Source organism: Nansenia antarctica (genome assembly GCF_963989245.1).
Source record: "Nansenia antarctica genome assembly, chromosome: 6".
NCBI classification, from domain to species: Eukaryota; Metazoa; Chordata; class Actinopteri; order Argentiniformes; family Microstomatidae; genus Nansenia; species Nansenia antarctica.
The window spans coordinates 14755836-14773335 of NC_137676.1; the positions used below are offsets into that span (position 1 = coordinate 14755836).

At 43.0% G+C, this 17500-nt stretch overlaps 1 protein-coding gene across 1 annotated transcript in view; it reads right to left on the minus strand.

Moving 5' to 3' along the window:
- slc12a5b (solute carrier family 12 member 5b) overlaps positions 1 to 1849 on the minus strand; it is a gene marked incomplete at both ends in the record, with an annotated part of 60386 nt that extends 58537 nt beyond the window's left edge. Inside the window, one exon of the mRNA XM_080533711.1 lies at positions 1795 to 1849. Within this exon, the coding sequence (XP_080389837.1) occupies positions 1795 to 1849 (55 nt within the window). The remainder of the gene's footprint in view (positions 1 to 1794) is intronic.
- Positions 1850 to 17500: the final 15651 nt, after the last annotated feature.

Below are 17500 nucleotides of genomic sequence, written 5' to 3' on the forward strand. Positions count from 1 at the left end.
GAGAGAGAGAGGGGGGGGTTCAAAAAGCCCAGTTTAAGCATCATAGACAAAACCTGATCCAAACATTGCGGGAACATTGTACTATGAAGTGCATCAGACAGGAACAACCGTACTGTAGCTGCAGCCCAATTTCAGCACCACGGACAGCGACAATATCACCACCAAGCACTCTGTGTGCACCATTGATTCACACTGCAGTGGTTGGTTGGAACATATTTAGAGAAGTAGAGATTTCAAATGCAGAATTGATGTGTGTATGAATAACAGCAGTGGTTATTGCATGTTGGGAAATCCCAGTGATTCATAATTAATTTGTCTTATCAGCACATAATTAATCCTGCCTTATAGCAGTGTTGAATTTCAGAGAGAACTCCCCTGTAGAGCACACACACACACACACACACACACACACACACACACACACACAGAGTTTTGTTGCATTGCTTGCATTTGCATGCTGTGGACCCCACGACCTATTAAAGGGCTTCAAATGGACTGAAGTGTCATCTCAGTATAAAATGCACATTAATCTGCACACTGTATCTCTCTCTCTCTTACACACACACACACACACACACACACACACACACACACACACACACACACACACACACACACACACACACACACACACACACACACAGACAAAACCGCTATCCTCATTTATTCCATGGTTTAATGGCTCATCATGACATTCTTGATGGGGAGAGACATCAGCATGAATGAATTCTGTAGATCCCTGGAGTTTCATCTAAGCAGCTAAAGACAGGATTCCCCAGACACTCCGCGGGGGCTGCACTCAGCTCCCTCTAAGCCTTTATCACGGAGCAGTGGAGATGCCTATGACATGGATACATGAATCTACAGGCAGAGGCTCAACCGCTTCAAGCCGTATCTGAAAGACCTACTGTGCAGTATCTCTGCACTGCACCTCCCGCACAGACGCGGGGGGGGGGGGGGGTCCAGGGGACATCCGTCCTCTGGCCGTATTGACTCAGCTTCAGAAAAAAAAAGCCACATAGATCAGTAAACAGAAAGAGCGAAACGGTGAACGGTTGAATACTTGGCAAACAGACAGGGGTTGACATATGCATCCCCAGGAGTTCCCCCTGCCCAAACATGATTCTGCCTCGGAGCCAAGTGGCAGTGCCATGTAGCAGACGGGTCCCTCAGCCGCACTAGGAAGCAGGTCTATCTGCTGCCGTAGCCTCTCCACTGAAACACCATTATTATTCCTGTCACAGCAACCTTGCAGTAACAGCCACAGCTGAGCGCTGTAAGCCAGAGGAAGGATCAGCAGTGAAAGAGTGTAGACACATACATTCCTCTGTCCTCTGCCTCTCACTCACTTACTCACTCACTCACTCTCTCTCTCTCTCGCTCACACACACACACACACACACACACACAAACGGACAGACACACAAGTGTATGCCCCCGCATATCACTGAAAACACACATACTGTACAGACGACCCACACATCCTCACATACAGACACACACACACACACACATACACATACACACACACACACACACACACACACATGCTCACACACACACACACACACACACATACATGCTCACAATACCATCCACATCATTAAACCTTCAGACACAAAACTGTCCTCCGCATACACATAATACTCCTGCACACACATACACACGCACGCACGCAGACACGCACACACACACACACACACACGCACACACACACACACACACATACACACACACACACACTCTCTCCCAACAACACCCCCTCACATCTCTATGACAGAATTCGTCACTCACCCTGGCTGTTGGGTCCCCCCTCTCCCTCTTCACAGTCCGTCATGTTGTTTAGCATCCGCTCCTCCTCCGGGTGCTGTGGAGAGAGAGACTGCTCTGGCGCTCCTCGCTTTTACAACGAGACAGTGCTCTGTGGGGCTGTAGCCACGGCAGAAAAAAAGCAGCACGAACGAGAAGAAGAAGCGCTGTTTTAATTTCTGCGGCTGACTGCCTCCTCTCCCTTCCCTCTCACGCTCAGCAAAAGAGCAGTGCAGAGAGGAGAGAGTCTTTGCCTCGGCAGGTTTTTTCTTTTTTTCCTCCCACTTCTTGTCGTCTTCTCCCTGGCGTGTTTCGTGATTCTCTCTCTCTCTCTCTTTCTATCTCTCTCTCTCTCTCTTCAGGAGGAGGATAAGGAGAGTGAGAGAGGCTGCAGGGTATAGTTGATGATGGAGCGCCTGTGAGCACAGTTTCGCACACACTCACTCACATGCACGCTGTTTCTCTCTCTCTCTCTCTCACTCTCTCTCTCTCCCTGCGCGCTACACAGCTACGATCGGCCCCCAGTCAGTGTAAGCCTGATGACTAGATTCATCGTGCATTCAGAAAGCATTATCTCTCTCTCTCTCTCTCTCCCTCTCTCTCTCTCTCTCTCCTGAACGCTCACCACCATCCACCATCTCATCATGGGAGCAAAGAGAGAGAGGGAGGGAGAGAAAGGGGGAGAGAGAGAGGATGCACATCAAATGAAGGAGTGTTGCCTTCTGAGATTAAGCAGCTCTTTTGATTTTGTTTTTAGATGCACGACAAGATTTCATTTCTTTTCTGCTTATTCATTTCTCTTTTGAAATGTGTTCTACTTTTCTCTTTTGTATTTTCTCCTGTATGGCGGATGCAAGTTGCAGCAGAGCTGCAGGCTGTAATTGTACAGCATTCTCTGAACCTAATTGTTTGAAGGAAAGCATTCACTGGCTCTATATGCACTGGTTGTACTGGCCTCAAAACTTACCACGGCCAAGTTTAAACATTTTTTAAGCTGACCAACAGTATCAGTCAAATGATGATGTGTTTACTGTGCTTTTTTCTGATAAAAACATTCCAAAATAAATAAGATGTTCAACTGTATAAATAATATAAAGGGGCCAAAATGCACAGTATCCTTATAGCACAGAACAGTATCCTTATCTTTCATCTGCAGTGCCGTGAAAAGTGAACTGAGATTCAAAAAGACCTTTGCCAAGCTGAATGGGAAGACCTGTGTCTTCTGAATGGAAGGACTTACACAGGGATAGATGGGGAGGTTGTCATTATAGGATCTGCTACATATTTTATCACACAGAGTTTCTGGGCTTTGTGGCCGAAAAAGAAGTACCGGCTTTACATTACAAAATCATGTCAACGAATTCTCACTAAAGCTTTTACTAGAACACCAAATGTCCAAAGTCAGGGGGATACTCTTAGCTCCTAATGCTTTCCATGATGGAATCCACATGAAAGAGGGAGAGCTGTCTATAAATAAACGAGAGAGATGGGTGGAATGAGAAAAGGTGCTGCTGGAAAAAAGAGGGTCTTAGAAAAGAGCGTGAGTGCAAGAGAAAATGTACTCCACCAGGAAGGTTCCACCACTTAGTAGAGTAGGAACAGAACAGAGGGGAACTGGGGAGCGTATGGGAGTCAGAGGAGAAATGAGAGAGTAGAGGAGGGGGGGAGAAAAGGAGAAAGAAAAAGAGAGAGTAGCTGGTAGGTGGGGAGGGATGGATAGAACATGGAAACGAAGGATAGAGAGGGAGAGTAGGGGACCGAGGGGGAAAGAAGGAATGAGAGGGATGGAATGAGATGAGGAACAGTGGGAGAATGGAGAGAGGAAATGGAAGAGAATCAGAGATGTAACGGGGGGGGGATGAAAACAAGGAAAGGGATTGAGAGAAGGGTTGATGAGGGGAAAGAGTGGGAGAGAAGGAACGACTAGAGGGAGACAGGAGGAGGAGGAGTGCAGGAAAACACCCGTGTTCATGGATTATGTATTCTTCTCACAAGGGTGGTGGTACCTTGGGTTTGCAGCGTTGGAGTACAGAAAGCACTAATCCATAGCACTCAGTGTGCCACTACCTGCCTACACATGTGACTAAACACCAGGAGAGAAAGAGAAAGAGTGTGTGTGTGTGTGTGAGAGAGAGAGAGAGAGAGAGAGTGAGAGAGAGAGAGAGAGAGAGAGAGAGAGAGAGAGAGAGAGAGAGAGAGAGAGAGAGAGAGAGAGAGAGAGAGAGAGAGAGAGAGAGAGAGAGGAGAAACAACACAACAACTGGCACTATAAGCTTAGTACTTATACTATGCTTGTCATTGTGCCACAGTGCACAGTGTGGCCACCTCTGCTGGATGATTCGCTTTTTTGGCAGCCATTCAGGCGCCAGGAGGAATGCATATGTAACATCCTCACAGATTAAAAGCACCTACTGTACTGCCAAACATATTTTCACAGTTGGCCATTCTAATACTGGGGTTATACTATAAAGTCCTAAAGACTAAAATCAGGGGCAATTGTAATTGCATCGTAATACTGTATACTACTGTATCAAATTGATCTTAATGTAGGTAAATCCAATACAGAATGATATATAACAATTCAATTAATTGGTCAACATTATAAAACATGGAGGGACCTTCAAGCCAATTGAAAAGTACACCATTGGAGATAAATGTTATGTATCTATACAATGTGGACCAATAACAAATAACAATGACCGTTCAATACGCTGAACACAAAGGGGGTGGCGTTGGCTTTTGAACTCCTCACAGCTGCCTTTTTGAGAGACTATTAGGTGAAGTATTGGACAATCACACAGCAGTGAGGAAATGCAATTACTAGTCCCTGTGTGACAGGGTCAACCTCTTCAGATATATGAGCTATCAGGAGAGGGAGGAGGAGTATGAAGGTACTTTTGTGTCTTTATGTTGCAATCAGGTAGAGTAAGTATTGGGCAGATTTGGGTGCCGGTTAGGAGTGTACACTCAGTATACAAGACCGCAACAGAGCTCCTGAATCATCCTTCCGTACTGCAAAACACTTCAAGGAACCATTATTTCTTGCTACTCATTAAACAAGCATGATTTCAAGTTTAATTTGTCTTTGTTTAGACACAATCTTCAAACCGCAACCCTAAACTGCCTGGCATCTTAGCAGCAGAGGATTTATAAAGCACAAGTACCCTCTTCTTCATCTGAGGGAGCATGTAAATCTGGGTCATACAGTGTATTGTACGGGTCTGAAAAAATTGAGAAAACTGACTGCCTAATTAAGACAACCACTAATGAGGAATGTCTTTAATCAACCAGAGAAACTTCCTGACCATTAAGCTTAAAACAAATATTCCGGATGCAGCAATGTGCTTTGAAGAATGACCTGCTGCTTTGCCCCAGTAAAATGTATTGTTTACATTATGTGCCAGGTATGTTGCCAGGGAAATAGATCCAATATCAAAGCCATCTTAATAAAGGGATTTAATTGAACTTATTTGAACACGAACGGATGGAAGATTATACGTTGTTTGTCTTTTGAGAGCTGCTTGTGTAAGTGTGCTGGTGAGGGGAGGTGTGTGTGTGTGTGTGTGTGTGTGTGTGTGTGTGTGTGTGTGTCGGGGGGGGGGGTTCTACCCAGCAACAGTGGAAAATAATGTTTCTCCTAAAAGCATGTGAGAGTTTAATGTTGACTATTTTTAGGAGCAGCAATTGAGAGCAACATTCCTCTGGGTTCTCCCATAGGGAAGAGAAGGAGAGAGCTGATCCGTCAGGGAAGAGAAGGAGAGAAGTGATCCAGTCAGGGAAGAGAAGGAGAGAAGTGATCCAGTCAGGGAAGAGAAGGAGACAAGGAGAGAAGGAGAGAAGTGATCCAGTCAGGGAAGAGAAGGAGAGAAGTGATCCAGTCAGGGAAGAGAAGGAGAGAAGTGATCCAGTCAGGGAAGAGAAGGAGAGAAGGAGAGAAGTGATCCAGTCAGGGAAGAGAAGGAGAGAAGTGATCCAGTCAGGGAAGAGAAGGAGAGAAGTGATCCAGTCAGGGAAGAGAAGGAGAGAAGTGATCCAGTCAGGGAAGAGAAGGAGAGAAGTGATCCAGTCAGGGAAGAGAAGGAGAGAAGTGATCCAGTCAGGGAAGAGAAGGAGAGAAGGAGAGAAGGAGAGAAGTGATCCAGTCAGGGGAGAGAAGGAGAGAAGTGATCCAGTCAGGGAAGAGAAGGAGAGAAGTGATCCAGTCAGGGAAGAGAAGGAGAGAAGTGATCCAGTCAGGGAAGAGAAGGAGAGAAGTGATCCAGTCAGGGGAGAGAAGGAGAGAAGTGATCCAGTCAGGGAAGAGAAGGAGAGAAGTGATCCAGTCAGGGAAGAGAAGGAGAGAAGTGATCCAGTCAGGGAAGAGAAGGAGAGAGCTGATCCAGTCAGGGAAGAGAAGGAGAGAAGTGATCCAGTCAGGGAAGAGAAGGAGAGAAGTGATCCAGTCAGGGAAGAGAAGGAGAGAAGTGATCCAGTCAGGGAAGGCACTTCTCTCCACGCTGAGGACGGAGCTGTTTGTTTCTGGACTTGTGCTAAATCATAACCAGTTTGACAGTATCTTGATATGCCTAAATTGCTCTTGTAAATCTGTGCAAATTAAGATGGATCCACACTCTGCAGGGGACACTTTCCAGTATAATTGATCATGGCTATTTCCCCCTCTTGCCTTTCCAGCCTACAGTATGAAACGGCCTATTAACCAGGCTTCCAAATTAGAGACCAGCTCAGGTCTAATGTCTCACAGAAGAGCTCATTAATTAACACAAGCTGCTCTTGAATCCTCTATTCAATATGTTTCTGGATTTCTTTAGCATTTAATGAGAAATTACATGCTTAAAGTTAGTAACATGAATTACCTAACAATTGCATTGTAGTTATTTTTGTGTATCAGCAATATTTCCTAGGTGATAAGCACGCAATACCCTTTGAGGCAACTGTCTACACTAGGTAGTTCAATGAAACAGCTAGAAATGATGAAGTCCTGAAGTCCTCATGCCATCATCAGATATGAAGAATATTAAAATGCAGAATATAGATCAAGGTCATCAGTGTTGAATCTATCTAGTAGGAACATTTGATTAGAAGAGATAATATCTCATACAATATCCCCACCTCTTTCTGAGAAGGCAAAGTAGGCCTGTCCTACTCCAGCACGGACCAAAATGTGGTGTGCTTTGCAGCAAACACGAATCAACACTACAATTTGGCCAAATAGGCCGAGTCCTATTAGTCCACTCCAGCGAAATCACTCATCAGTACCAATTAAGACAATGCTTTTTTTGTCTACCTCAAAGATCAGCTATGATCCATTCTTTGTCCACGGGAACTTTTTCTCTCTGTGGACTTTGGTTCTCCATGTATCTTTTTTTTTTCTTTGTTTCGCTTCTACTGATTGTGCTTTTCTTAGCTAATATTGTTAGCTGCTGTAGCTTGTTGTGTAGTATATTTTGCCTGTCCTGCTGGGAATGGGGGTTTTACGACTCTTTGTAGGAGATGGTCATTTACAAGAGGGAAGACCTCCTGGCCTCTCCCCTTGACCATCTCTAGGGAAGGTGATAGGCCAGGCATCTAGGTGACCAGGGTGCGAAATAAGGGGGAGCTCGGGGAGCTATAGCTCCCCTAGTGGTGACATGAGCTCCCCTGGAAACATGGTTTGTGAAATTTTGGGGGAGCTCTAAAATATTCCAAATTGCGATGGATTTATTCCAAGTTGTGACGGATTTTACCTGGTGTAATATGATTTGTAGAGGCATACAATCTATTTTGATGTTGGTATTAGGTATATGATATATTATAGCCTACATATAGGCCTTTATTGGCTACAACTATGCCTGACAGTAACAGAGCGGGGTGCACTGACGCTGAACCCCTCATAGTGATAAGTAGGTGGACAACGCGTGGTGCTGAAATAGCCGACATGCGGTGTGTGGTTTGAAAAAAGTAACGCCAGCTCAGTAAATAATTCAAACTTAATGTTTACTTATAGGCTATGTGACTGCACCACACATGTGAACAGTAACAAAGCAAATGCAGTTTAATTTTATGAAAAACATTGACAACTAAATCGGCGCAAAAAAAAAACAAAGCTGAATCCGCTTAGCCTATATGCTCTTGAAATGACAGAGCAAACACGCTACATTACTAGGGATAATAATTACAATGAGCCATTCATTAAAAATAGAAAAAATAATATTAGGCTATTAAATCTCACTTAATGAGAAAACTGGCATCTCCCATCGGTCACTATTTGTTGGCTATCTGGTGATATGGACGTCTTTGAGTGTCTAGAAAAGCGCTATAAGTCTAATGTATTATTATTATTTATTATTATTATGGACGTCACTTTAACGTCCGGCAGTTATTATGGACGTCCGGCAGTTCTCAAGGTTTTTATGCACCAATCAATTCCTCTCGTGCGTCTTTATCACATTCATTGACGAAAAGGACGACTCGCATGGTGGAAGGGAACATTCATTGTGAGCACGGAAAATGTGAGTCTCACAACGGCTTTGCATTGATGAAACCAGGTAGGATGAACGCATAGTTTGCTGTCCATTCCTCTTTAAATGCCCTGTTTTCACCGTCAACTTTCCTCTTTAGACCTTTGGAGAGTGACATTATGTTTCTCTTGCTAGCTAGCAGGTTAAATGTTTAGCTAACTTCACCCGGCACGCAAACAACCAATCCAATAATAATGTGACCATGTAAGTCTGGGAGGAGGGGGAATAATTATCAGAATGAAACTATGTTAAATAATTATTAGAATAAGTTAGGCTGCGCTACATCGTCAGTCCACACATTTATTATTCAAAACTATGGAAAAGGGTGAAACTACGTTTCAACGTTGTTGAGAATCACAACACAAACTCGCTAGTCAAGCCAAAATACAGCAGCGAAATGGATTGGACTGCTACCTAGTTAACTATAACACTACTTTACATTGTTACCTAGTTAACTAGATAGAACACTACTTTACATTGTTAGCAGGCTCACAAAACAAGCCGTGTTAGTTGACTAGCGATGTGTCATTGATTTTCGACAACGCGGAAATGTGTTCACATTTTTCGAAAGAAAAGTCAAAGCATTAGAACGTAGAACGGAAAATCGCACGCGCGCTTTGCGCACGGAAAGCCACCGGCCCCAATTTGGCCTGATTTTTTTTTTCCGTCAGGAGATTTGCTTTAATCCCTGGGCTCCCCCGCACACCGTGATTTAATTCGCACACTGTAGGTGACTGTGATAGGATCACTGTTGTAGACGAAAGGCCATAAAGAGGACAGCACAGGGGCAGATCTCTCTCTTAACCACCCCACCCCAGAGCGGAGCAGACCAGAACAGAATCCAGCATCCAGCTTTGGTATCTGTATACTTTGTTTTGTACTTTAATTAAATCGTCTTAAACTCAGAATTGTTCTTTGATTCATAACCAGCAAGAGAAATATACCACAGTTGGTCAGCCGTTTCTAGCATGTTTGCAGATACAGTATTTCACCTTAAAAGAGACAAGTGCTTTGTCCTTCTGATATTGTCAACCTTTTTTTATTGTCTCAAACTTGTTGATACAGAAGATGGCTGGGCCTACACTGGTTGCATTAGCCCCTGAAGGTAATAACTCAGCCAAAGATAATATTACAACGCAAGTTGAAATTGCATATTCATATGCTTCAGTGCATTTGATTATGTTGTGACTTGTTATATTTGTTTATACAATGTCTGCATGCTGGTGAACGACACACATGACAAGAGAGCAAGAGAGTTATAAGGTGGTGATGAAAGCATACTCCTGAGGTCCTCTGTGGCTCAGTTGGTAGAGCGTGGCATTAACATGGCTCAGTTGGTAGAGCATGGCGCTAACAACACTTAGGTTGTGGGGTTGATTCCCACTGGGGCCATATATACTGAAAAATGTATGCCCTCACTGCAATGTAAGTCACTTTGGATAAAAACGTCAGCTAAATGGTATATACTGTATATGTTAAGGTACATGTGGGAATACGGTACATGTGGGAAAACTAGGGTTAGGGTTAGGTGCTACGTCGACTTGGTACATGCTGGCATGTCTAACCCTAATAATCCTAATCCTAACCCTAACCCTAACCCTACCCCTAACCCTAACCTTAACCGTAGCACCCTAGCACCTAACCCTAACCCTAGTTTTCCCACATGTACCGTGTTCCCACATGTACCGTAACATATATACTGTATATATATATATATATATACTCAAGCGTCTTTGAGTGTCTAGAAAAGCGCTATATGAGTCTAATATTATATTATTATTATTATTATTATTAGAAAACATGTTGTTGTTTAAGGGTGATGTTTAGCCTACATCATTGCACTAGTTTAAATCGGGGAACTAAAGTAAACATTATCACAGATATTTAGGCCCAGAGAGCCTCAGGCCTCAGCCAGGTTCCGACACCCAATACCTTGTCAGCCAAGGGACCACATGACCAGTCAAGGGACCACATGACCAGTCAAGGGACCACATGACCAGTCAAGGGACCCGACCAGGCAAGGGACCTGACCCATGAATACTTGACAACATTTCATCTTGGATGGATGTTCATATGAGGTCTTCGTTATTGGATAAAGAAGTCCATTTTGGTAGAGAGAATACGGTGGTCAACCATCATGACTTTTGGGGGCATCTCCATTCTCACTGTCTCCCGTGCTCTCTCAGTGAGAGTGGGCTGTTGGCTGTGGTGTGATTGGCAGACAGCCTGAGAGCCATCTTCATCTGGGCCAAGCGGCTTTAGTTCTTAACCCGTGGGCACCTCCCTGCCTGCCTGACGCACATAAAACCCGCCCTCTCTCTCTCTTTCTCTCTCTCTCTTTCTCTCTCTCTCTTTTTCACTTGTTCACTCACTCACTCTCACACATGCACACACACACACACACACACACACACACACACACACACACACACACACACACACACACACACACAGTGAAATTACTGATGGCTTAATCCCACAGATTAAGGCCATAGATGCCTGGGTTGGGCTGAAATTCACTTTTTCTTTTTCCCACCCAGACGCTGACTGTTCTTAAATGCCAGTCTTCATTCATCTCCTTTTCTCACACTTAATATGACATCCAACCCTACACCTACTTGTATCTAATGGTAAGGCAATCCAAAATGTCCACCTGTGACCTATGTTTCACCTATTTAGTCCTTTCAGGTCAATGGTCAGGAATGAAAGGGAGACAGGGAGAGAATTACCTAAATTCATTGATCTGTGAAGACTGAGGCTTTTAGAATACATGATTCTGTATTCTTCAGAGCATTACTACTTAACTGGACTTTCATGAAACATCAATCTACAACAAACCTTGATTACCTCCTCCCTATATTGACCCCAGTCAGTACCCATACACAGGCTGTACAATACATGCCTGAGGAGGATGTGGGGCATTCATCCACATGTCTATTTTTCCCGATTAAGTTTTTTTTCCATGTTCTCTGCCAATGGGAGGTTTTCCCTGTCTCTCTCTCGCTCCAAGCCTCCCTCCAGGAGTCGCACTGCTCATTTCTTCAAGTGGCTCGTTAAGTGCTCTTTGAAGATGCAATCTCTCCCCGAACTGCTACACAAACAAACTGGTGCTCCATGGCACTTCTTTCCCTGTGTCTCCATCTCTCTGTTCAATAATATATGTTGGGTATATACAGCACAGCAAGTTTCAATGTTATGCTTTTTCTCCGTGTATGATATACATACATCTCCACTGAGCATAGCGTGTGCCCTCATTCATATGTTTCTTCTTATCTTCTATCTTTAAAAAAAACAAAAAAAAACGGTATCAGTAGGCAAAATGTGATGCAAGCAGAGTGGGGGAACCAGTGTTGAAGTTAGAATGTACATTGTATCAATGAAGATACAATGCTTTGTTCTAAATCTATTTAAGCCGTTGGGGGTGACTCCGTCATTATTGGCTATGTGGTCCATAGGGTTTCGAGATTTAAGAGTGAAATGGGACTCTGAGAGTAGTCTAAAGGAGGGGTGAGAGATTGAGCTGTCCTGAATCTGTCCCCTGGGCTCTCCAAGGGCATCCCAAGGCAGGAGTGATGATCTCTATGCTCTGGGGCTCAGATGCCCTGACCTCCAAACCATCTGTCTGTCATCTCCAGTGGTCATAAAAACTACAGAGACACACACACACACGCATGAACACACACACATACACACACATACCCAAACATGCTGCTTCACACGCACATGTGCACACTTACATGCACACACTCACACATACACAGGCACATGCACACATACACACACACACACACACACACACACACACACACACTCACTTGCATATGTGCACACACAAACACACACACGCGCGCTTAGTTCCATCTAAAATTGTTGCCGTAGTAAAAATAAGTCACCGGAAAGAAGCACAAACAAGCAGCGCGTCTGTGCTTCTTTCCGGTGAAGTGAACTGATCATTTTAAGCCAAAAGCACATCATGGTCAAAGCCCTATCAGAGCACGAGATGATGAGTCACCCCCAACCTTCTTCTTTGGCCAAGTCTGATTCTAAATAGCCTCGAGTTAATGTGACCTGTTCCCTTGCATGACTAACTGATGTTGCTTTGCTTCACTCAGTCAACCAAACTATTCCTTTTTGTCAGATTTCGATTAGATGTTTATTCAGAAATAACATTGGTAATCACATGATGACCTAATGATTGTTGTTCTTTGGCATTCATTAGCAAAAGCACCATCGGTTACCCTTTATTTTACAACCCTATTTCAGCTGGCATTCACCCAGTTTTTACTAAGAAAATTTGGTAATTACGTGGAAGCAAGGGTCTTACTGTCTGGTAATTGCCTTAAGTAACTCAGCAGACCTGGTACTACTAAATTGCATGAAGTTTCTTGAATCAGTGAATCATCCGTGAATCATCCGTTTTCAACAAAGTGACTTTTGTCAGAGATTCAAGCACATCAGAATCAGCACCTTGCTACAGTAGATACTCCTTTTCTTCTCTCCTCTTTCCATATCTGTCTGAAGGGTTGTCATAAACACTGATAGATAGGGGCAGACAGGACCCTGGCCTCTAGTCTTTTAATCACTTTTCAGCATTGGCCTTGGATGTGAAGAGAATCAAGCCTATGAAGTTAGAAAGTGTTTAGTTTAGTTTATGTAATAGAATTTCACCCTCAATAGTCTACTACTTCTCAAATGACACACCAGTTCCTTTTGTGGGGGGTTTGGCAAGAAGAGTTGCACTACTCATCATCAAATCAAAATTACATTTTATTGATATAGCATGTTTTGTGCACATATGCAATACAATGTGCTTTACAAGAAAAATGCAATAAAAACAAACAAATCACTATGTGAAAAAGCGGTGTAATTTCCGATCTGCCCAGTGTCTGTGAGGCTGATTAACTCGTGTTAACTTGTGTTTTTGTTGTCCTTTAGGATGAGTATTACACACAGACAGTAGTCATCATACTACTAACCATAGCAGTATTCATATTGAAAGCTCTAACACATATTTACATTTATTTTAGATTAGATTCAACTTCATTGTCATTGCAGAGTACAAGTACCAGACAACAAAATGCAGTTTAGCATCTAACCAGAAGTGCAAATAGTGATGTAGTGCAAAGATATGATAGTGTAGATAGTGCAGGGACATGATAGTGTAGACAGAAAATTATATGTATCAGTTATGAAATGATAAGTATAGGATATGTGCAGTTATGAAATAGGGTATGTACAGTTATTAAATGTTAAGTATAGGACATGTACAGTTATGAAATAGGACATGTACAGTTATTAAATGATAAGTATAGGACATGTACAGTTGTGAAATAGGACATGTACAGTTATGAAACTATAAGTATAGGATACATACCGTTATGAAATTATAAGTATAGGATACATACCGTTATGAAATTATAAGTATATAGGATATATAAGGTTATTAAATAGGCTATGTTTTGGAAATCATCCCAAACATCATCTCTCTTGTTTTTTCATACTATGACACATCCCACAGTTACCATTCACATGTACAATGATACTTTGCATACGGCTTCATGTCCATCTAAATCTAGTTGAGTCCACAATTGACTAATTAATGGATTTGACTTTCTATATTTAGATACTCATTGGCATGTCCTTTGAGACTCCACAGTTATATCCCAACATCCAATATCACCTTGATGAATTATCTAGCCTGAATGATAACAAATCAATCATACTTGTCCTTAATTTGCATAGTCATAAATCTTATGGGAATCTTACGGAAAGACTGCCGCAGGGAGATACATACAGGAAAATCATTCTTTCCCCAATTACACCTGAATCCAAGATTGATGGTCGTTGTCACTGCGGATAAAATATGCAAATGTCAATAAAGAGGGCTCTGACAACACACTAACAGGCTGTCCTGTCTATTGTTGTCAACAAAGGAGGCGCCTCAACAAATCGTCCTTCCAAACATGACTCCTCTAAAAAACGTTCTATTATGCCTAATTATACATATTTGTGATTGAGAGTCAAATTATCCAAACTAATTCCAGTTCATGCAATCGTTGATTAAAAATGACATTCATGAGATTGTGAATAGGCCACAGAACAGAATGATCATGAGTCAAACATCCTATTCATTGGACTCATTGCGGTCATTTTTGTTTTAGTGTTGACAGAGAGTGAAACCCTGATGAGGGCCCCGATGATATTGTGCTTCAGACAAAATAACCATGGACAGAAATCACCCAGCAATCAAACTGAGGCAGCGAGACTCGTGGCGTATTGGTAATGTGTGTGTCATCGCCTCATTTCGACTGGTCACAACAGGGTCTCACACATAGTCAACTGTCACAACTGAAACTGACAGCTGAAACCGAAAAGACATTGTAGCATCAGACTTAACATTGGCCCCTTTGCAAGAAGGCATACAGTATGTATTATAGACCGCTTGAAGCAGTTCTCTTTCATTCACCGGGTTCTGTCATTCTGCTCCTGTTCTAGAATGCCATGGTCAAGGTTCCGTCTTCCTCTCTTCCTGTTTTCAGGGCTGTGCGTCTTGCTGAAAGGAGAGGGGGGTTAACTTCCTGCCGAGCCGAAGGAAAGCAACAACAAGCCCCCACAGTGACTCATCCACAGGCCTTGGAGGGAGGAAGACCGACTCTGACAAGAGCCTCTCTCATTAGCACAATTCTTTACCTTGACTAATCCACCTTCCCATTCTGCACTCCTTTTGATTTTAAATTGACTGTCTGCCTTTATATAAGCAGATGTATAGAGAAAATAGACACGCAACAGAGAGAGAGAAAAAAAGATCCCATCAACTGTGTGTTTCAGGCAAATTAGATAGATCTAGAGAGAGGAGGAGGTTAGATGAGAGAAATCGTGAAAATCGAAATGTAGTAGGCAGGCGTTTTTTGTGTGAGCGTGATATTAGCAAGCATGATGAAATTAAAGGGCGTAAGATTAAACTGCACACTGTGGAATATGCTGCTTTTGTAGAGCCTAATGAAAGAAATGAGAGAGAGGGGCTCGGGCTTTGAATTCAGAGACCTCAGGTAGATAGAAAGACCTGCAGTCAGAGGGGCCATGTAGGCAAGGGCAGTGCAATTACACAGGCCGTTAATAGCTTGGAGCGTATGATGGCTGGGAAGATTCACTGTATGTTACAGTTAGAATCTGAGGATATAAAATGTGTACTGTTAGGTTCTTTTCAAGATCAAGATGATTTCTTAGCTGGTCATTCTATTCCATTCCGGAGATCCATGTATGTCAGAATTATAGAGTCATTACATACTGTGTCTGTGTATATGTCACGGGGTGACATAAAGGAAATGACATGTCCTTGTTTTTAAGAGCTAAAGTGGCAAGCTCCTTATACATATTGGTTATATTACCTTTGCTTTCATTGTAGTGACGCTTGTGGTATTTTGGAGGTTTGGATTATGTTTCTTTCGTTGGAGATTGAAGGCTAACCCTATTGTCTAGTTTAGCTGAGAGCTAGTTGATGAACTGTGGGATTGTCTATCACCCCGTGTACCACCTGCTGAGTCATTTTCTCCTGTCCTCAGCGGAAGTATTGGAGCCACACTGGGCCGTGGGACGTGCCGGACCTCCCCAAAGACGACGGGGTGCAGCCGGGAGTTTACCCTGGGCGGTGCCCGGGTCAAGATTTTATTGGACTACCCTACCCCATTGGACTAAAAACTGTGGTTTTTAAAGACTCTTTTGCTAGCTTTTACTATTTATTCTAATAAAGATTGATTTTGTACTGTTTCTTGCCTCTGGGTATTGTCTGGGTGACTTCGGTTGGCTCCTCAACAGTATCCGCTTAGAAGGTAGGGGTGGTTGACAGGCTTTAGGTCTGCCCCTGCCCCGTTACATAAACAATATGGCTCTTGGATTATCCATTAAGGATATTTTGACTGTGCACATCTTTTTTTAATCATCAAAAGTTTTACTCTCTCATCCATGGAGCAGGTCCTCATAAATGTTAATGCATTAATACAGGTCTAAAGATTCTCGTAATCTTGAATATGAATTATAAATGCTGACATTTCAAGACTTTCCCGTCATACTAAGTGCCTGCTGAGCGAATGTAATCTACGTGCATACTGTATGTGAAATACTGGTACACTCAGCCACACTCACAGGTATGCTTGACATCCCATGCCCCCCATCTCAAGTAACCAGGGTGCCAACTCGACTCTTATGTAAGTAAGTGGAAATGGAGAGACTGAGTGAGACAGAGAGAGATGGGGGGAGGGGGGGGGGGGGGGGGAATAGAGCTTTTTGATGAAAATATAAAGGTGTGGTAGTGTCTCAGCAGTGTGGATGGAGACTCCAACTCTGTAAATGAATTAAGAGTGAGGAGGTTATAAATAGCCCAGAGAAGGGAAGGAATAAGTCTCAGCTGATGAATTATGTAACCGACTGTGAGAGATATTCGGGATGACAATTATGTCCCACATCCCGCTTATACACACTATCAGTGGCATGTGAGGGAAACACGCTTAGAGTGAATCTCTCTCCTAGGGTGCTGCTGACGACCATCCTAATCCAGACAGAGGCACTCAGGGTTCCCGCTCATTCAAAACCTACAACCGGGTTTCCAGGAGAAGTCGGGGGGAGGAAAAAAGAAGAAAAAAGTTAAACGCCTGCAGGCGATGAGAATAATTGCATTTGAGGCAGCCATGTTACTTTTATTAAATATGATTTTCCTGCGTGAATTAATCCAAATATGACATCTTACTGCCCCAGAGGAAATATAATTATGGTTTATTGAGGAAAAGGTTTAATTGAGGCTTACATTCACGATTGTTGCCTTAAGATTCTAACACATCTCTCTGTCCCATTCCCTCCTGTCTGTTTATCACCGCCAAAACATTAGCTATTATGTATGCGGCACTGTGACTGACCTTGCTTTTGTTCTTTTGTTGTTTATTGTTTCAGTGTGAGGTATGGATTTCTCTAAGTAATAAGAATGATTTAAAAATCCAAGAAATCCTCCTAAGAGAAGAGGAGACAAATGAATGTGTGCAAATAAGAGTAATAGAAAGATTGTGATTAGAGATACAGAGCTACTGTATGTCTTGGAAGAGGTGGCGAAAGAGTAAGAGGGTTATGTTCAAGGGTTGTAATTTCCTATGAGACACAAGCAGAGAGCATTGAAATGTCCAGCAGAGAACATTCCTGGTGCCATT